The sequence below is a fragment of the Maylandia zebra genome, linkage group LG11 (assembly GCF_041146795.1).
Source record: "Maylandia zebra isolate NMK-2024a linkage group LG11, Mzebra_GT3a, whole genome shotgun sequence".
NCBI lineage: Eukaryota > Metazoa > Chordata > Actinopteri > Cichliformes > Cichlidae > Maylandia > Maylandia zebra.
The window spans coordinates 9,414,668-9,433,307 of NC_135177.1; the positions used below are offsets into that span (position 1 = coordinate 9,414,668).

Below are 18,640 nucleotides of genomic sequence, written 5' to 3' on the forward strand. Positions count from 1 at the left end.
GATCAAGAAGACTGGTGTAAAAACCAGGAATACCAAAAAAAATGAATAGATAGATATGTTCTCATATTCACATTGCTATGTAGCAAGACATCTGTTGGATGACTTAATCTGTTTGGTTTTGGAAATAGTTGAAGGTCTATAGACAAGTGAAATTTCACTGATGTATTCACTGTAAATGTAATTAATACGAGTGTGTCTGTGTATCAAAACCTTTAGCTGTTAGCCACAGCAAAGAGAAGTATCGACTACAAATTGTCATAATTATATTAAGTTCAGTACTTGAAATTGTACTTGTTGCTTTTACACACAGCCAACAGCCACCTTTCCATATCATCTGTGTAAGTCTGTAAACAACCGATAAAGCGCAAAGGGTGAAAAGACACAATAAAAGCAAGAAACAGCGTCAGGTAACGAAGGCACGAATTTCACCTGAACTCCTCACTGTTTATCATTCAGTGACAGCTGCGTCAATCAAGCAGATATTCTCAAGCAGGCTACATATCTTTGTTTTGTCACCACAGCGGTGTGGTGTGGAAGCCGAAGAAACATTTGTTGAGATAATCTCATCCAGTTTTACAAAGTGTGTGTCGCTTCTTTGCGCAGTAGCAAATCTCTCCGAGATGATTCACTTTACTGCTCTCTGGTTTGACAGAACTTTCTCCAAAGTAAGTAATCTGACACCGAGGCACAGACTTTAACTTGGGGCTGTTTTTGAGTCTTACAGACAATAGATGCTAGACTGATAAAAAAAAATCACTTGTGCTGTCCCCAATTTAGGATGTATAGAAGCAATTTAGAAAGTTCAAATCTGAAATAATTCCAAAATGGAGCAAAAGACAAACTCAATAAAACACAGAAGCTGTTTTGCGTATGTACAATATCTACAGATTGCATTAGAAATCTTTTTTTCTGTAAAGGTCCAGAGCTCAATCGCTGGAGGAAAGGTTAATAGAAACAGACCACTGCTATGTCTCAGTGTGCCAGCTGTGTTTGTGTGCTCATGCACAAGTGTGTGTTTGCGGTCTGCATGTAGACCCCATTGATGGTGCCACTTGTCACTGTCGTCATGATTGATGACCTTGCCTTCTATCTCTGTGTCTCTGTGTGTGTTTGTGCGTGCTTCCAGTTGCAGCACCCACTCAGGCTCCGACTGAACCACCCACTACGGAGCCCCCACCCACAATCCCACCAGCCAAAGAGGGTGAGATGAAGCTTTTAATACTCTTATGTTCAATGTGGTGGATAATCCTTGCAGTTGACATATTATGTCTTTTTAGAGGAAATATGACATCCATCTTATTTCTGTTCCTTATTCCCACCTGGTGTATTCATTGTGTACTTTGAAAAACAAAAATGGCCAATACATTCCTTCTCAATAGTTTGTTTACATACAAAACATGTGCGTTCTGTAAAACTGACGCACGTAATTGCTGAACTTCTTATCTGAACTTATTTTGCCTGTGTGTGCAGGAAAAATGCGACTGAAGCAACTTAGGAAAATGAATGTGAGACAGAAGAGTGTGTTTAGTGGATATATTGGGAAAATGATGCCAAAGATTGAGCTGCCAGAGGAGAGGAAAAGGGAAATACCAAAGCGAAAGTAGTGATTGAGGGCGTGCAGATGGTGTGACAGAGGAGGATGCTAGGGAGACGGAGGCACGAAAGAAGAAGGCACAGTCCCCAACGTGCTATACCGCTCTGCTGTGGTACTGAAACTGAACATACACAGTAAATCATAAGGAAATTTGGAGAGTCGGCTTGTAAATTTAGGGTGTGCTAAAGGAAAATCTCAGACATTTTTATTCCACAATGACTTAATTATGTGAAATATACTGATTCTGCTGCAGCTAACACCAAAATGAAGAAAAGTAACCTGTTATCATATTACCACAGGCTCAGCTAGGCTAATCTGATCACTCTTACTCAGCTTTATTTCTCCTCAAATCATGCAGGTTACACTTGACTCACCGCTGACCAGCAAGTTATGATACCTGTGAAGTTTCTCTTCACTGGATCAATCACTAAGTAAAATTTAGAAAATGAGCCTCAGCTGTTCTTGATAAATTCAAACTACAATCTACGTAATAAAACACATCCAATCCAAGCACTATATCTATTTTAATACATTAAAAAAGAGAGCATGTCAAATTAAGGCATTTGAACCATTTTTAAAAAGCCAATAATGAATATGATGTCACTAACTTTTTAATAACACTTGAGCCTTTGGAGAGCAAGGAGCCTAATTCCTCTGTTCTTATGCAAAATGCTTATAAAGCCATACTTAATATAGGATTTTGTACGCTCTTTTATTAGGTGACAGGTCTCTACAGCTGGCATGCCAGTTTAGCTTTGGGCTGTTTTATTAAAGAGCCATGCTGTTGTAATACATGCCGATTTAGCACACTTGACAAAGCTCAAAAAAAGTCATCTGGAGAGCAGCATGTGTTGCTCCAAAACTATAATTTCAGTGTTAATCTGAAGAAATTAATCAAGTTCAACTTTTGTTTTCTCTTTTTGATGCTTTCAAGTTAATAAACATGATTTGCAATTTAGTCTTTATTAGCACACAGCTTCTTTCTTTCTTTTCCAAACAGGGTTGTGAATGACTCATGAGTTAGGACAAGCAAAAATGTTTTTCAAATGTTTTTTTTAAATCGAAAGCTCAAGTAACGAAGGGGTTTGAGTCCACCACCCTTTCACCTACTACCCAGACAGGCTTCGTCCTCCTCTGTTCCTGTCTGATGAGCTCAGGTAAAAGGTCGCACCGCAACACGAGGTCCACAAAAGTGAAAGACACACCTGCTGAGCCCGCCTGGAAGCGCTTCTGTCTAAGTTTCTGACCTTTGTCAGACCAGTGCCTCCATCTGTAATGACAGGCAACCTTTATTCGGGACAGAACTGCAAAGATGGGAGAAACAGAACACAAGGACCGTGTTTTTGTTCTACGTAGGAGGGAGAAGACAAAGAAACAAAGTTATGCCGCATGAAGAGATAGAAAGAAAATTTACTGAAAATGGTCAAATGTTCAAGACAGATGGCAACGCAGACCCGAAACACAAACAATCCTCTCTAACATTGAAGTTTTCTCCTCTCCTTTGTTGCATTGGAATTTATGGATACTGACATGGTCATAAACAAGGTTAGAAATTTAGCAAAGACTTGGAGGTTGCAGACTTGTTAAAACCACAAAACAACTTTACAGCAGTGATGAAAAGGCTGCTGGGAGTCATCAAGAAACCTGAGACAAATAAAAGAGGGAAACGTCGCTGCAGGGCCGTGGATATATAAGAGCGGCACAACCAGACAGGATAGAGATGATTTTGTGTTCAGAAAAATCAGAGTTTAAAAATGTGTGAGCACCATACCTTTAATCTTATGAACTCCACAGTTGGCAGATTGCTCTGAAGACCTAGTCTTTGCACATTTACCCTTTTCCAGCAGATGTATATTTGCAGAGCTTCATACTTTGCATATTTACTCTGAGTCTGAATATATTAGGCAGCCAGTTAATATTCCACTTACGCTTTGTCCTCTGCTGACATTCACACTGTGTGAAATTATTTTTTTGTGTAGACACAAAGCGTTGTGCTGACTAAATCTAAACCCCTCCCTTATCTGTCTGAAGTATGTAAGGAGGCCAAGGCTGACCTGGCGTTCCTGGTCGACGGCTCCTGGTCCATCGGAGACGACAACTTCATGAAGATTACACGTTTCCTCTACAGCACCATGGGATCGCTGGATCTGATTGGACAAGATGGCACCCAGGTCAGTCACATGACAGCATTCTTAGTGAACTTATCTCGTTTTACTCATTCATACCAGTTTTCCCCAAAAATCTGTCATTACATGGGAAAGGAAGATTTATGGATTAAAACGTCATGCTGTGTTGACCGCCTCGCTCTGACTCACAGTGAAGTGAGACTCTTTGCAGGGCTTGGATTCACATTTAGGACTGTTAGTGGTTGTTGTGTCTAGTCTAAATTCCTGTGTCTAGTGAAAATTACCGTTTTGCCAGTTTACACAGTTTAACCAACAGAAATCCAAATTGTCCCTAAGGCTTTTCATTTCCTTTCAGTCTCTTTGCAATTTATTTTCTTTGTTTAAGAATTTTTCCTCATGGGAAATATGATGTATAGCAGACAGTGGGGCTCCAGCCAAATGCAGCCGTACTCAAAACCATAATAATGAGGGAATAACTTAATTGCATATCTGAGTATAATCTGAGGGTTAGGAACTCGTTCACAGACGAGAGAATTATGTGTATGCGGGTGTTAATCCCTGCAAAAAGATAGATTACAACCCCCTGCCGCTCTAGCGAATTACCTCATCCTCTTTCCTCCAGCCGTTATGCACTGCAGCCAATTTCACCAATAGCCAGTCACCAAAAAGAGAAAGAAAAGCTATTTTTAATTTTTGCTTTAGGATCTGCTGAAGCTAGACTAACATTCAGCGGAGAGTAAAATAAAGGAGCTTGGATGCTGATAATGAGAGGATGGAGGGGACTTATCGAAAAGCCACTTAGTTTCTGTAATCTACTGTTTTCTTTGTTTCAAAGTTAGCCACTGAAATTTGATTAGAACAGAAATTTTACCCATATAATGTATCTTAGATCATTTGAGTTTAGTCCACATCCTTCGGATCATTTATTGTTTAGGAAAGAAAGGTGCTGACACTGGCATTCATTGATATTAGAAGGATGCTCTGGAGCCAACCACTACCCTGAAAACCCCCTGATAAATCAGCAGGACCAAAGCTTTACATCTGTTGAAAAGTTTGGGAAAGTGAGAAGAAACTTTAAACTCCCCGTGAGTCAATCTTTACTTTCTGGAATGACCTCTTGTTGCTGAGCGGTATTGAGTTAACTCCACTCATTTGCAGCCACCGTTCCAGAAAACAATACTTTTCCTGCAGAAATGGTGATTTTAATAAGTTGAGTGCAGATGCATTAAAGCTGGTATAAACAGTGAGTGGTTCTCTGTCAACGTGATTCTAACAGAGCAAAAGTTTGACTCATGTTACCACGGGGGATATTACCATCTTCACTCCCTCAGACTATCTCCCATTTATCAGGTCCATCAATAGTAATGCTAAGCTCTAACTCGGGGCTGTTGCTCCCTGTTGTCACTGTGAACTCATTTATTTGCGCTTCTGTCCTACATGGCCCACACTATGTCAGCAAACCTCAGCTGGTTCATTTATCACACTGTAGAGGTGCTTGCTAAACCCTTTTGTTTCATTTGTGTAATGTCTGCTGTTAAGGAGTTCACTAGTTCACTATGCTGTGCCCCATAACCTTCTGGCAGTAGGCTACCAGCATCAGAGCGCTGGCTGTAATGTGAGAAAGTTGGCTGCACAATAAAGAGGGAGTTGGCTGGGTAATGTAGGCTGACCAAAGCCAACAACAGCACCATTAGCAGTCTGGAGGTAATGACAGTTGTCCGACGCTCTTAGAGTATGGATATTAGACTGATTACAGTGCCAGTTTGGGAATGTGGATGTATGTATTCCTAAGTTTCCCCTATGCTTGTAGAAAAAGTTGCATTATTCCCTTTTTGCATCATGAGTGTTTCTTAGTGTGAAAAATATTAAATACACCAGGAAGGACCAGATGAAAAAAAGGTGATAACACTGCCCCGTCTATAAAGCTATAATCTTAAACTGTGAATTGTATATTCAGGCCTCTTGTGCATCATGTACAGACAAACCCATCTGCACTACATTCGCTTTGTGGGGCTATTTTGTCGCACCCCAATTAATGTAATTACATAATTACCATCAGTGAACAATAGCAATATCTGTTTGATACTGTTGTTAATGTCCAGAAAAAATTCAGAGAGTGTTGGTGATAATGACGTGGATATTAGGTTGTTTGACCAAGATCGCAATCATTTGGCTTCATAACACTTGACTAATGCCAGATAAGCTTTTTTTGTGTGTAATTTAGGTTTTTTGTACTATGGGGCGAGGCTGAAACTACCCTGAAAACCCTTTGTGGCAGTATCGTGAATGACATGACTGTGAACAGATGATGACAGAATTTTACTATTTTCTAAATTCTCCCTTTATACGGAGTTTAAACCCAAACTGGCTCAGGCAAACGGCACTTTAAATTTGCATAATTTTATTTGACATGTGTCTCTGTCTCTCTCCAGGTGGCCGTTGCTCAGTTCAGCGACGATGCTCGGACCGAATTCCAGCTGAGTTCTCATAGCAACAAAGAAGCACTGCTGGAGGCTATTCAGAGAATCAGCTATAAAGGAGGAAACACTAAGACAGGTTAGAACAGCACAATGGCAGGATTATAGTGGTGATAGTTACTGCAATTCCCTTTGTTTAGCTCTATTTATTAGCAGGACATTTTCATTATAATCTATGTTAGTACACTGCTCAAAAATTTAACACAGATGAAAAAGAGAAAAATCATGCTTTATGGCCTGGATAATGTTTTAGGAATAAAAGGATGCCAAATCGTTTTGATAAAAAATTTAAATGATGAACCTACAGAGGGCCTAATTCAAAGGCAACCTGAAAATCAAAGTGAAAAAGTGATGCTAGTCCATTCTGAGGGAATTTCCTTGCAGCAACTCAAAATGGTACTCAGTAGTGTGTATGTGCTTCTAAGCATGACTGGCAACGTCTGGGCATGCTCCTAATAAGATGGATGGTGTCTCGGAGTATCTTCTCCCAGGTCTGGACCAGGGCATCACTGAACTCCTGGACTGTTAGGTGCAACCTTGGGGTTTGGATGGATTGAAAAATGATGTCCCAGAGGTGTTCTATTGGATTTAGGTCAGGCAAGCATGGGGGCAAGTGAGTGGTATCAATTTCTTCATCCTCCAGGAACTGCCTGCCCTCACTGCCCAGCCCTTCGTGGCATTTGCAATAGAATACCAGAAGTGACAGGCTCTGTAACATCGTTCAGCCTGACTGTTTGGGTGGTGCGTCGGTGATGGTTTGCGGAGGCGTATCCATGGAGGAATACAACAGACCTCTACAGGCTAGGCAACAGCACCCTGACTGCTATTAGGTATTGGGCTTAAATTCTTGGACTCATTATCACACCCTATGGTGGTGCAGTGGGTACTGGTTCCCCCAGGTGTAATGCCCGGCCTTATGTGGCGAGTATGCAGGCGGTGTCTGGAGGATGAAAGAATCAATACCACTGACTGGCCTGCATGCTCACCTGACCTAAATCTAACAGAACACCTCTGTGAATCTATGTTTAGTGACTCTATGTTTGGGTCTATGTTTCCTTCTTTTTTCACTTTGATTTTCTGGCTTCCTTCTAATTCAGCGCTCTGCAAGTAGCTAATTTTCATTCCCATCATATAATGTAGCTTCCTTGTGTTTCAAACACATTACTCAGTCCATATCAGTACAGATATCAGCATGATTTTTTTACCGCTTGATATCTGATGTGTTTGTAAATAAAGTTGTCCTTTATTTATTTTTTGAGCAGTGCGTATAACTATAATACACACGTGTACAAATAACTTGACTAGTTTTATTCGTATCAAATGTGCGTCATTAACATCAAATCAGTATTCTGTCCATGTTGGTATATTGTACCACTCCTGCTTCATTGTCAGTATGCATAACAAACACTACGGATGATGAATCTATTGTAAAACTCATGTTGAAATGTCCCGCTGCGTTAGTCTACACAAGGTGAAAGCCATTAACTCGATGTGGTATGTGACTGTGCAGGTAATGCTGGTCGTTCAGAGCGCTTTCCCTCTGCTAAAGTTTGGGTCAGGGCTCAGTGTCTGCACACAGTAATTGTGTCCTTGAGCTATACCTGTGTGATACAGAGCCGATTCCACTAGTCTTCCTACATGTGTTTTCCTCTACTCTCTTTCTTTGTTGCTGATCTTTGTTCCTTTTCTCTTCTTCTTCCTTTCAAGCGTTCTTCTCGGCATTGCTTTTTGGCCGCTTTGTTTCATCCCATCCCTCTTTCATTTGTCTCCTCTTCCTAAATGTTCTCTTTGGTCCAGCTTCCCAATTATAGTTTAACAGGTGAAAACAGGTGGTGTTTTAGCTGACAGGGCAATGTGTATATGAGTGCATGTGGTCTACTGCGGAGCGGAAAATAAACCATGAAATTTAATCTTCACCACACAATAAAAAGTAGGAGTCAGTTGGTTCACACAAGGTTAAGCTAATGCTCACAGACTCACTAGTGTATCTCCAACCCTGATCTCTTTGTCTCACACACAAACACACAAACGCACACATAACTGGAGCCAGCACAGTAAAACTATTCCTCAGCAGCTCAGCTACACTGTGAGTTATTCAGGCTGTTTTTACTTCGTCTAAGACACCAACACAGCATGTATTTTATTTTTAACTTGATTTTTATACTTTTTACATATTTCATATAGAAAAAGAATAATAGAATATGCATAGTATATCTAATACTTGTATTGTGCTTTTTTACAATGACAAAGGTGAAGAGTATGTCTCTGTTTGGTTTAATGGTGCTTCTTCTATGGTTTCTCCTCTGTGATCCATCCATCCATCCATTCTCTTCTGCTTATCCTTGTCAGGGTCGCGGGGGCGCTGGAGCCTATCCAGCTGTCTTAGGATGAAACGCGGGGTACTCTGTGATCCAATATTCATAATATAGCTTCTAAAACATAATGAATCTCTGTTTTAATTACACAGGTATGTTCAGTTTACTTGTATCACTCTTGGACTCAGGGTTTGAGTTTTGTTGCTCTTGTTGTCTTTTTTGTGAGGTCATGGTTCTTGCTTTTAGTTGTGTTTCTGTTACTCTTTGAAATTCAGTTAGTGTTCGTTATATTTGGTTCCTTGTGTTTTTTTTATCCTCCCCGGTTGCTCTTTTATGAAGTTTTGTCTATTGCTTGAGTTTTGTAGCATTGGTTATCATTTGGTATTTGTTCACTGGATTTCTTATGTGCTTAGTTTTGTACTTTTTTTGGTCTTAGCGTTTGTTTATTTACTCCCCTCTGTGTTTTCCCCTTATTCTTAGTTTTTTTTATTTGGTTGTTTATTTGGTGCTTTAGGTGCTCTTGCCATAGATCATCTGTAGATTTACACTTTCTCAGTGTCTTCTTTCACTTCATATATAATCCTAGAATTGCTACAGTGTGTTGGGATCAGAACTATGCGGGGGCCTGACAGTCGGCAGCAGAAATCCTTATTCCTCTTGTCACTGAGGATAGTCTTTTAGGACTGACTGTGTTTCTCAGGGTTGATATGCTGCTGAATGAATTTTGGACAGAGAATGTTACAAAATGAAAAGGCCTAAATCGCCTAAAGCGCAAAACCCAATTCCCCTTCCTTACAGTACATTTTGCTCCTCTGGTTCGTTGAGGGAAGGGTCAGCAGTTCCTCTGGCTTTCAAAACCGAGGCTTGCAATACAATCCATAAGTTCTGTTTGCTCTCCAAACCCAAACTATTCCCTTTTCATTTTTTCCAAACCTCAGATTCTCCTCAAAGGCCCCATTAGGGACCCTCATTGTGTCCAAAGCCCCCCAAAATATGTACTTTTATTCCTTTTAAACCTTTAGCCTCTGGCTATCTGTGTGAATACAACAGCTAGCCAGCAAGAAGCCCTGCAGTGTTAATGCCCTTTTATGTTTACTGTAAGTGGTTTGTTCACTTTATATCGCCGTCCTATGACCTTTGGAGTAGAAGAAATGTGCTCGGAAGTGTACTTGTTTACGGTAGGATTTCCAAAGATGGAATCTTTTTTAGGTATAAGTTCAGTCTGACATCTTTATTAATTCTGAGAAATAGTTCTGCCTCCTTACCTCATACAGTTGGTTGAGAGTGCAGAGCTGTTTCTGTAGCAACATGGATTGAGTTTCTTGTTTGAAGGCCTGCAAAGGTTTTTGCTTAAGAAGATCCGACAGCTACTTATTCATATTCTGATCAAACCTGTAGTGCAAAGCCTTTTCTATATACCCATTTCATAAACAATATGTAAATGATGCTGCATCCTTTTAGACTGTATAGTCAGTTTCTGTTCCAGCATCAGTACGCTCTGATACAAGTTAGAGAGAGAGCACGCTGAGGCTTATATTCTGGGATTTTGTTTGTCACTACGCATTTCATTAACAAGTTGTTGAGCCTCTGGCTGGCTTAGTCAATGATTGATGTAACATAGATATAGCTGCATTAGTCTTTATCCCTGTATACACAATGTACATGAGTACACTGTGTGTGTGTTGAGATTTTTTTTAATTTTTTTTTTGCTGTATACAAGTAATTGTGTTAATCCCTGGAGCGGATTGGCAGTACAGTATACACGTGGCAAATTGTGTTTCTGTAGCTTCTTGTGAGCAAATGTAAAAGTGTGTAGTTATGTGCATGTATTAAGGAGACACGGCATGTGCTACTTTTGATTTTCAGCTATTTAGCGATACACGCACTGGTCACTTTATTAGGGACACCTTGATGGTACCAGGTTGGACCCCTTTACTACAGAAGTGCCTTAATTCTTCATGGCACAGATACAACAAGGTGCTGGAAACATTGCTAAGAGATTTTGCTTCATATTTACATGATAACATTATACAGTTACTACAGGTTTGTCAGCTGCACACCTGTGATGTGAATCTCCCATTGCACCACAACACAAAAGTGCTCTATTGGATTGAGATCTGATGACTGTACAGGCCATTTAAGTACAGTGAACTCATTATCATGTTCAAGAAACCAGTTTCAGATGATTGAGCTCTCTGACATGTTGCGTTATTGTGCTGTAAGCGGACATCAGAAGATGGGTACGCTGTAGTCAGAAAGTCAGCAACAACCCTAGACAGGTGTGGTGTTTAAATGATGCTCAGTTGGTACTAAGGGGCCACAAGTATGCCGAGAAACTTTTTCTCACACCATTACACCAGCAGCCTGAACTGTTGATACAAGGCAGGATGCATTCATCCTTTCATGCCAAATTCTGACTTTACCATCCTAATGTCATAGTGGACATTGAGACTTATCAGACCTAACAATGTTTTTTTTCCAATTTTCTGTTGTTCAGTTTTGGTGAATTGTAGCCTGATTTCCTGTGTTTAGTAGACAAAGATGTGGTCTTCTGCGGCTGTAGCCAATCTGTTTCAAGGTTCAATGTGTTGTTCATTCAGAGATGCACCTTTGCATTCTAATGATTGGTTGTTTGAGTTACTTTGGACCTCTGTCATCATCTAGAAGAAGTCTGGTCATTTTTCTCTGACCTCTGTCATCAACATGGCATTTTCACCCAGAGAACTGCTCCTTCAGTTGCAGGAGTAGTTAGTCTTATAAGAAGTGTTTGTGAACTCAAAATCAAGAATTTGATTTGGAGAGCCCAGTGTGTGCTCCCGACACAGGGGAAACCTACCTTGGAACGACAGCTGTTGTGGAGGTGAAGCCTAGGGCAAGATATGCTTCATCATATGTTCTAGTCTCTGGCTTGGATGGAAGTTGGTTTGGATGCATATTTAGCAACGCTTCTCTTTATGCTTTGCCTTTGCATGGGAGCCCCTTAAAAAAAAGCCTGTCCATTATGCGAGCAGCGTCCAAGCATTTTTTTTTCTTTTTTCTTTTTTTTCTACAGCCCCCCCCCCCCCCCCCCCTGCAATGGCTTCACTCACTCTGAGAACCTCTTCTCTAAGATCTGCTGACAAAAGGCTAAATGCATTGGGTTGCTGCAGTGTGATTGGTTGATTAAACATTTTTATTAAATTGATCAGGCATACCTAATAAAATGGCCAGTCATACATTATATTAGTAAGGGTGTGACTTTTTTTAAAGAAAGCACCCTTATTCATCTGTATTAATGCAGTCTTCTGGGACCCTCACTCAATTCATCTAGGTTTATGACTCCTTTATGAATTCAGAATTAGTGTATGAATGAGTTTCGGTGACTATAAAACTCATCCCACCAGTACATTAGTCAAACCAGTGAAACCAATAAAACCCTTTCTAAAGCCTTTGTATATGTTCAATAATGCTTTTCATGACCCTGATTAAAATTTTAAGTACTCTCATGAGCTTACTGTAACTTTTTAAAGATTAGAGGATTTAATGGCTCCAGAGGGAACATTACAGCCTCCACCTACAGCCACAAAAGAACAGGGAGGGAGCGTTTCCTACTGCAATATAACTTTTTTCTGTTTTTTTCTTCTTTCTTTTGCATGAAGCCTTTGAATTTTAAAACATTTAAGCATCTTTTGTTTTCCCATATTGTTTCTCTTTCTGAGTGACAGCAACAAAGCTGGTAAACTGCCAGACACCAGAACAAATGTAAAATGACACAGATTACACAAACACACTCAAAATAATGAATCGCTGATTGATGATGGGCTTTCCAACTCAAGCTGTCCTGACATGATTTGGTTTTGCAATAATTTTTTTTATCACTTTTTTTTAACTTGCTCTCCCCATCTGGATCCACTCTTCTGTCTTCTTTCCTATCCTCAACGATCCACTTAGCCCCTCCCCTGTCTCACTTTCCTTCTTTCCTACTCTGTCCAGTGTGTCACTTCATGCCTGGCTAGCTGCTGTCTCACCCATCACGAAGAGAAGACAGTGTAGAAACAGATGTAGCACTGGCAGATATCTGACATCAAAACACTTTACAGGCCAAGCACTCTATCATTTTTCATCAGTGACAGCTCACTCTAAAAAAAAAAAACAAAGAGGAGAAAGTGAAGATATGATGTGGAGTGTGGTTAAAAATTGAAAGACATCATGCACACATAGAAGAATTAATACCAGTGTTTAGCAGTATCAGTTAATGGGCGGGCCATGTATGGATGCGCTGGTTTTAGTGCAAAGTTTCCTGAGTCTGCACCTCTTGTTATAACTCCTGGAAACACATGAGAAGTGAGAGATGAGAGTGTAAGAGGACAGAGAAGGACTGATGGGGGTTTTTTTTATTATGAAAAGGTCATCTGGATATGAGCAACATTTAGCACAGCTCAACTAATCATTTCCAGCTAATTATAATGGACAAAATGCAAATGATGGAATTAAATAGAAACTACCTACCAATGTATGACTGATTAGACTTATTGTTGGTGCTCTGTATGCATTCATTTGTGATAAATGAAAAAGAAAAAAAAACGTAAAAGTTTCTCTTTTATTTAGATGACCATCCGTCACCTACTCAGAGTTAATTTTTCGATGCTTTTACCTGATGGCAGCAGAAGGAGCTTCCTGAAGGAAAAATTATAAAGAAAAATGTGCTGTAGGTGCTACAAAGTTTTTCTGCTGTTTTGAATTTTATTTTGCATAACTTTTCAAGGTGCTTAAAGCACAGTGATGCACATAAATCATCATTAAATTCACTGACAGGTGTGCACAGAAATCCCCTCAGTTGCTTTGCTGTGGGTGGCTCCTGAAACCTTTTAAAACTGTCTAGACAGATTTTATTGACTGATTACATCCATTAGCAAGTGACTTTTAATTTTTTTGATAGCATGCTGTAAACCACATTGTGACGTTGTCTATCTTTCTGTCTTTGGGTGTCATTGAGATACACGCCACACAAGTTGTTTTCTGGCTTTTCTTTTTTTTCTAAATGCTAATCGCTCAGCCTAAATCTAATTTCAGGGGCTTTTGGGTCACTTGTCTGATAATTATGGAGTCAGTAATGTATTTTATTAATGTCAGTGGAATAATAAATTAGGAGGTCCATTAAAATTGCATCAAAGGTCACATGGTTTCACCTCTTTGATTGATGTGGGGAAGAGAATTTGAGATGATTAGAGATGACATCCGTGGTTCCAATAGCTTTCATTTGCCAAAACATTTATCAGCATCGAGCCTCGCTTGGGAAACATGATTGATGATAAAATGACTGCTCCAAAATGTGAAAATATGAAGCTACAAATCTAAAGAGAGGTGTTAAAAGTGGTCAGCAACGGTATTAAACACTATCTACAGGAACCGAGAGGAAGAAAACATTTTGGGGAAAAAGTGAAATGATTTGAAAATGATTTCAAACTTGTATTTAATTGTAACTTATACACACAAATGTTCAAAAAACGTTTAAACATTTTGACTAAGTTGATGACTGGGAAGTTTACTGAAGGCTACTGGTGCCATCTGGCCGGGAACAAGTGTGACTTCACTGCTTTGCCTGAACCGTGCTTCATTTGTGTAATGTAACAAAACGAAAACATGTGTGTGAGTTTTCTGCTTTATGCTGCTTCTGGTTTGTCTCTTGTTAGGTAGAGCCATCAAACATGTGAAGGAGTCTATTTTCACCTCAGAGGCGGGAGCCAGAAGGGGCGTTCCCAAAGTCCTGGTCGTTCTGACCGATGGACGTTCACAAGACGATGTCAACAAAGTGTCCAAGGAGATGCAGGTGGAGGGTGGGTATTTACGTCATTAATCCTGAAATGCAATGAACGATGACTTACTCTGGCCCTAAACTATGAGTCTGTGACAGTCGGTGAGATATGTAATGTTGTTATAATGAGCGTGTGTGGTTAGAGTCCAGGAAGAAGATCAGAGAAAATCCTCATTCGACCTCTCTGTTTTAGTCCTGTATCTCTCACGCTGCTGCGGCAAGAAAACTAACAGTGTGTTAGATTAAAGGACTTAATTAATTCCAGCTTGTAATGAGTCTTCTTTTTTAATTTCATTCTCAGGCTACATCATCTTCGCAATTGGGTTTGCGGACGCAGACTACGGCGAGCTGGTGAATATCGCCAGCAAACCCAGTGACAGACATGTCTTTTTTGTGGACGATTTGGACGCTGTGAAGAAAATAGAAGAGCAGCTCATTACCTTTGTCTGTGAGGCTGCCACTGCCAGTGAGTAACACCAGCTCATGTTTAAAACAGAGAGAGAGAGGCCGGGAGGAAAATGAGTTCAAGTCAGATGGGGATACAGGTAGACAGAAGGGAAGAGGGACAGAATAAAATTCAGCTGGGAGAAAAGGAGATATGTATCCTGAGGGAAAAAATGGAGGAGAGGAGAACTTGTGCTAATGTTGAATGAACTAACAGACTCAGTTTTGTTCTTTCAGCTTGTCCGTCTGTTTTGATGAGCGGTAACACGTTGGCAGGTAAGAGTTTCAAATACCAATCACACAGGGCCATGCACTGTGCTGAAATCCCTGGAGAGGAAGTAAATAATAATGACTGCAATTACATCATGATGGCCCACATAGTGGTGCTAGCAATGATTATTGATTATTACACCAAAGTGTTAATGGTGATGATTCTGCTGCAGGTTTCCGTATGATGGAGAAGTTTGGCCTGGTAGAGAAGGAGTATAGCACCATACCTGGAGTTTCTCTAGAGCCGGGTTCATTCAACAGCTTCCCTTGCTACAGGTTACACCGTGATGCCCTGGTGTCTCAGCCCACCAAGTGAGTAAATGAACATTGATCCATCCGTTCACATCACAAGAATTGTGTCCTCCTTGAGTATTGGTCAGATTTTACTGAAACTTACAAACAGTGATCACCTAATGGGCTTTCACTCAAACTGTGCTCAACGTTAATGAGCTTTATAAACTCCAAACACAGCTCCAAATTCTTTAAGGTTGCATGTTGCTACATTTTGCATGAATAAAATGATAAAGACAGAAGTTCACTGAATGCCATTTGATATGATAGCTTGAAACATTGCTTTGTATACCACTTGTATCCTGTTAGATGGTTAGATAATAAAATAATAATAATGGATTGCATTTATATAGCGCTTTTCGAGACTCTCAAAGCACTTTACAATTCCACTATTCATTCACTCTCACATTCATACACTGGTGGAGGCAGCTACAGTTGTAGCCACAGCTGCCCTGGGAAGCGAGGCTGCCATATCGCGCCATCGGCCCCTCTGGCCATCACCAGTAGGTGGCAGGTGAAGTGTCTTGCCCAAGGACACAAAGAAAACTAACTATAACAGTGATCTTATTGGTCATGGTGAAGGATGGAGTGGTCCTAATGGGTGAATCCCACATAAGGAAGGTGTGGTTTGGGACTTTCTATCACCATTATGCTAAAATCAGTATTATGGCCACTGCCAAGTATAACATGCTGATGTGTTTACATATTTTTACCATACTTTTTGTTTATGGTTGTAAATACTCCTGAACTCAAACACTTTCTTTTGGTGGTGAACTGAATAAATTTGTCCTGGGTATGACTGCTTGAGAGACTTTTCGACTTCTCATTGGATTTTTATTCTCATTAGTTTGTGCAATACAGCCAACCAATGGCAAGATAACTTATCAGTTTCTACAAATTACACTTTACAAGAACCTGTGAACTGTGATGGATCACAAGACACATGAGTTACTGTGCCACTGAAATTGTATTTCAGTTGTGCATCATTATTTCGTCTGATAAGGAAGTGGATTTGCTCAGATTACTGTTCTCTTTATTTTCATTAATGATTTGCTCTGTTTTAGCTGAACACACAGTTTAGCTTTTCTAATTGATTCTCTTGTCAGAAAACTTTTAACTGGAGTCTGCATCTAATATAACAGTAACTTTTAAACAGCCAAAAAACATCCATCCATTTTCTTAACCACTTATCCAACTTTAAAATGGGGTTGGAACCTATCCCAGCTGCCACATGGTGAAAAGCTGGGTACACCCTGGACAGGCTGCACTTTCTTCGCAGACTTAACACATACAGACAGATAGCCCCTCATCTAACATCCAACATGCATGACTTTGGACTGTGGGAGGAAGCCACACAGGCACAAGGAGAACACAAAAGCATGCCAGTAACCTTCTAACTGTGAGGTTATTGTCCTAACCACTGCAGCACCATGCTACCCAAGCCAAGAAACAACTGATCACATTTCTTCTTTATGACTGCTAACTCGCCTGACAGCACAAATGCTTGATGAACAATTGGCACATCTGGAGTTGGCAGCTGGGCATAGCTTTATTCAAGTGTCATTAAGAATGAGATTAGATCTTAGAGCAAATAAGCAAAGATGATTTTGGCCATAAGAATGATCACGACACAGGGACACGATGATAAATGAATCAGAAACATCTGTAATGCACTACTTTCTCCTTCTTAAGGTCTGGGTTCACACACTTCTGATAGCTGTGTGCCAAATCAGGAAGCTACATTTGTGTTTTTAATATGTTTGCCTTTTTTTCCTGATTTATGGTTAAAGTAAATGCCTCTGTATTTACATTCATGAATGAGAATTTTTAGTTCTTGGCGACGATGCACCTACTTCGTTGAATGTGTTCTTGACTTGATGTTGTAAAGGTGTTTTTCTTATCCATGGAAATAATTCTGTCATCATGCACTTTAGTTGTCTTTTGTGGTCTTTCTGGGTTTTCGATCTTGTTGGCCACTGTATTCTTTCTTTTTAAGAAAGAACTAGATTGTTAAGCTGGTCACTTCTAAAGTTTTCCTTTTATCTCTGATAGATTTATTTTGGTTTTCTTGGTTAATGATCACCTTTTTTATTTTGTTCGGCATCTCTTTTGATCTATTTTTGATGGTTTCCACGAAAAGCTCCCAAATGCAAGTTAAACACTTTGAATCACCTGCAGGTTATTTATCTCCTATTTGTCATAGTATAATGAGAGAAACTGCTTCACCTGGCTATTAAACTGCCTGTCAGCCAGTTGTCTAATTATTTTTGAGCCTCTAGAAATGGAGGACTGTTTATACAAATGGCTCTAATTCTGAAACAGTTACAATACAGTACAGCACCTTTGTTACAACCCTTAAATTAAAGCTGAAAGTCTGTACTACAATCACACATTGATTGTTTGATTTAAACTGTGGTGGTGTACAGAACTGTGTCATTGTCCATCGTACCTTAAACAAAATTAATTATTTTGTTTGGTCTGTGTTTTTATATCTACAGTTTTAAACATGTACAAGGTTTTGAATAAACAAACACACAATTAAATAAATAAGTACATTTTTATTTTAATAAATAAATAACATTTAATCAATGTTTTGATAATTTAACATTGTGTACACTTTATTAATCCCATAGGAAATTCCTCTGCATTTAACCCATTCACTCAGTGAAGCAGTGGGCAGCCACCAATCCAGCACCCAGGGAGCAGTGTATAAAGGCAGCACCTTGCTCATGGGTATCTCAGGGTAGCCATTCGGTGGATTTAAACCCCCAACCTTGCTATCATGGGGCAAACACTCTACCTACTGAGCTATTACTATCCCCGGCTATCCAATATATTCACTTTTTCTTGGAATTACACATCTCTAGAAAGTCAGGTACAGAACTTACAGTGAAAGAGAACATGTTGTTTTAAAGCTAAAACTGCAACGAGCCAGCCAGGAGTCAAACCTAGAATCTTCTGATCCATAGTCAGACATTGCGCCACTGGCCCACATGCAAGGTGCTGGGAAGAACTTGAAAGCATTCGAAGAGATTGTTCATATAGGTTAAAAGATTTGGTACGTATCTACAGTAGCACTAGACTTCAGGTACACGTTTAAATACAACATACATGTTTGCTTACACTCAGTAGCACTCAGAGCTTTCAGTGGCTCCAGTTTCGATCCCCAAGGTCTTTTCTGATGTTTTCGGAGCTTATTTTCACTTGATGCTGTCAACAGACTTCCATTTCAGCTTCCTGTTCTTTGATTGCTCCTTTTCTGAAAAGTGACAACCACTCTGAAAAACTGAAGCTTAGGAGGTTTAAGCCTGAAGTGCTCGGAGGCAGCT

General features: G+C 39.9%; 1 protein-coding gene across 4 annotated transcripts in view; it reads left to right on the plus strand.

The window, feature by feature from the left end:
• Window positions 1-18,640, plus strand: part of LOC101465895 (collagen alpha-1(XIV) chain) — a 175,181-nt gene that overhangs the window by 72,580 nt on the left and 83,961 nt on the right. For all 4 annotated transcript variants that reach the window (XM_076889756.1, XM_076889754.1, XM_076889753.1 and 1 more), the window contains 7 exons: window positions 1,127-1,201; window positions 3,626-3,765; window positions 6,153-6,276; window positions 14,185-14,328; window positions 14,608-14,772; window positions 14,988-15,026; window positions 15,194-15,332. In XM_076889756.1, the coding sequence (XP_076745871.1) occupies window positions 1,127-1,201; window positions 3,626-3,765; window positions 6,153-6,276; window positions 14,185-14,328; window positions 14,608-14,772; window positions 14,988-15,026; window positions 15,194-15,332 (826 nt within the window). The remainder of the gene's footprint in view (window positions 1-1,126; window positions 1,202-3,625; window positions 3,766-6,152; window positions 6,277-14,184; window positions 14,329-14,607; window positions 14,773-14,987; window positions 15,027-15,193; window positions 15,333-18,640) is intronic.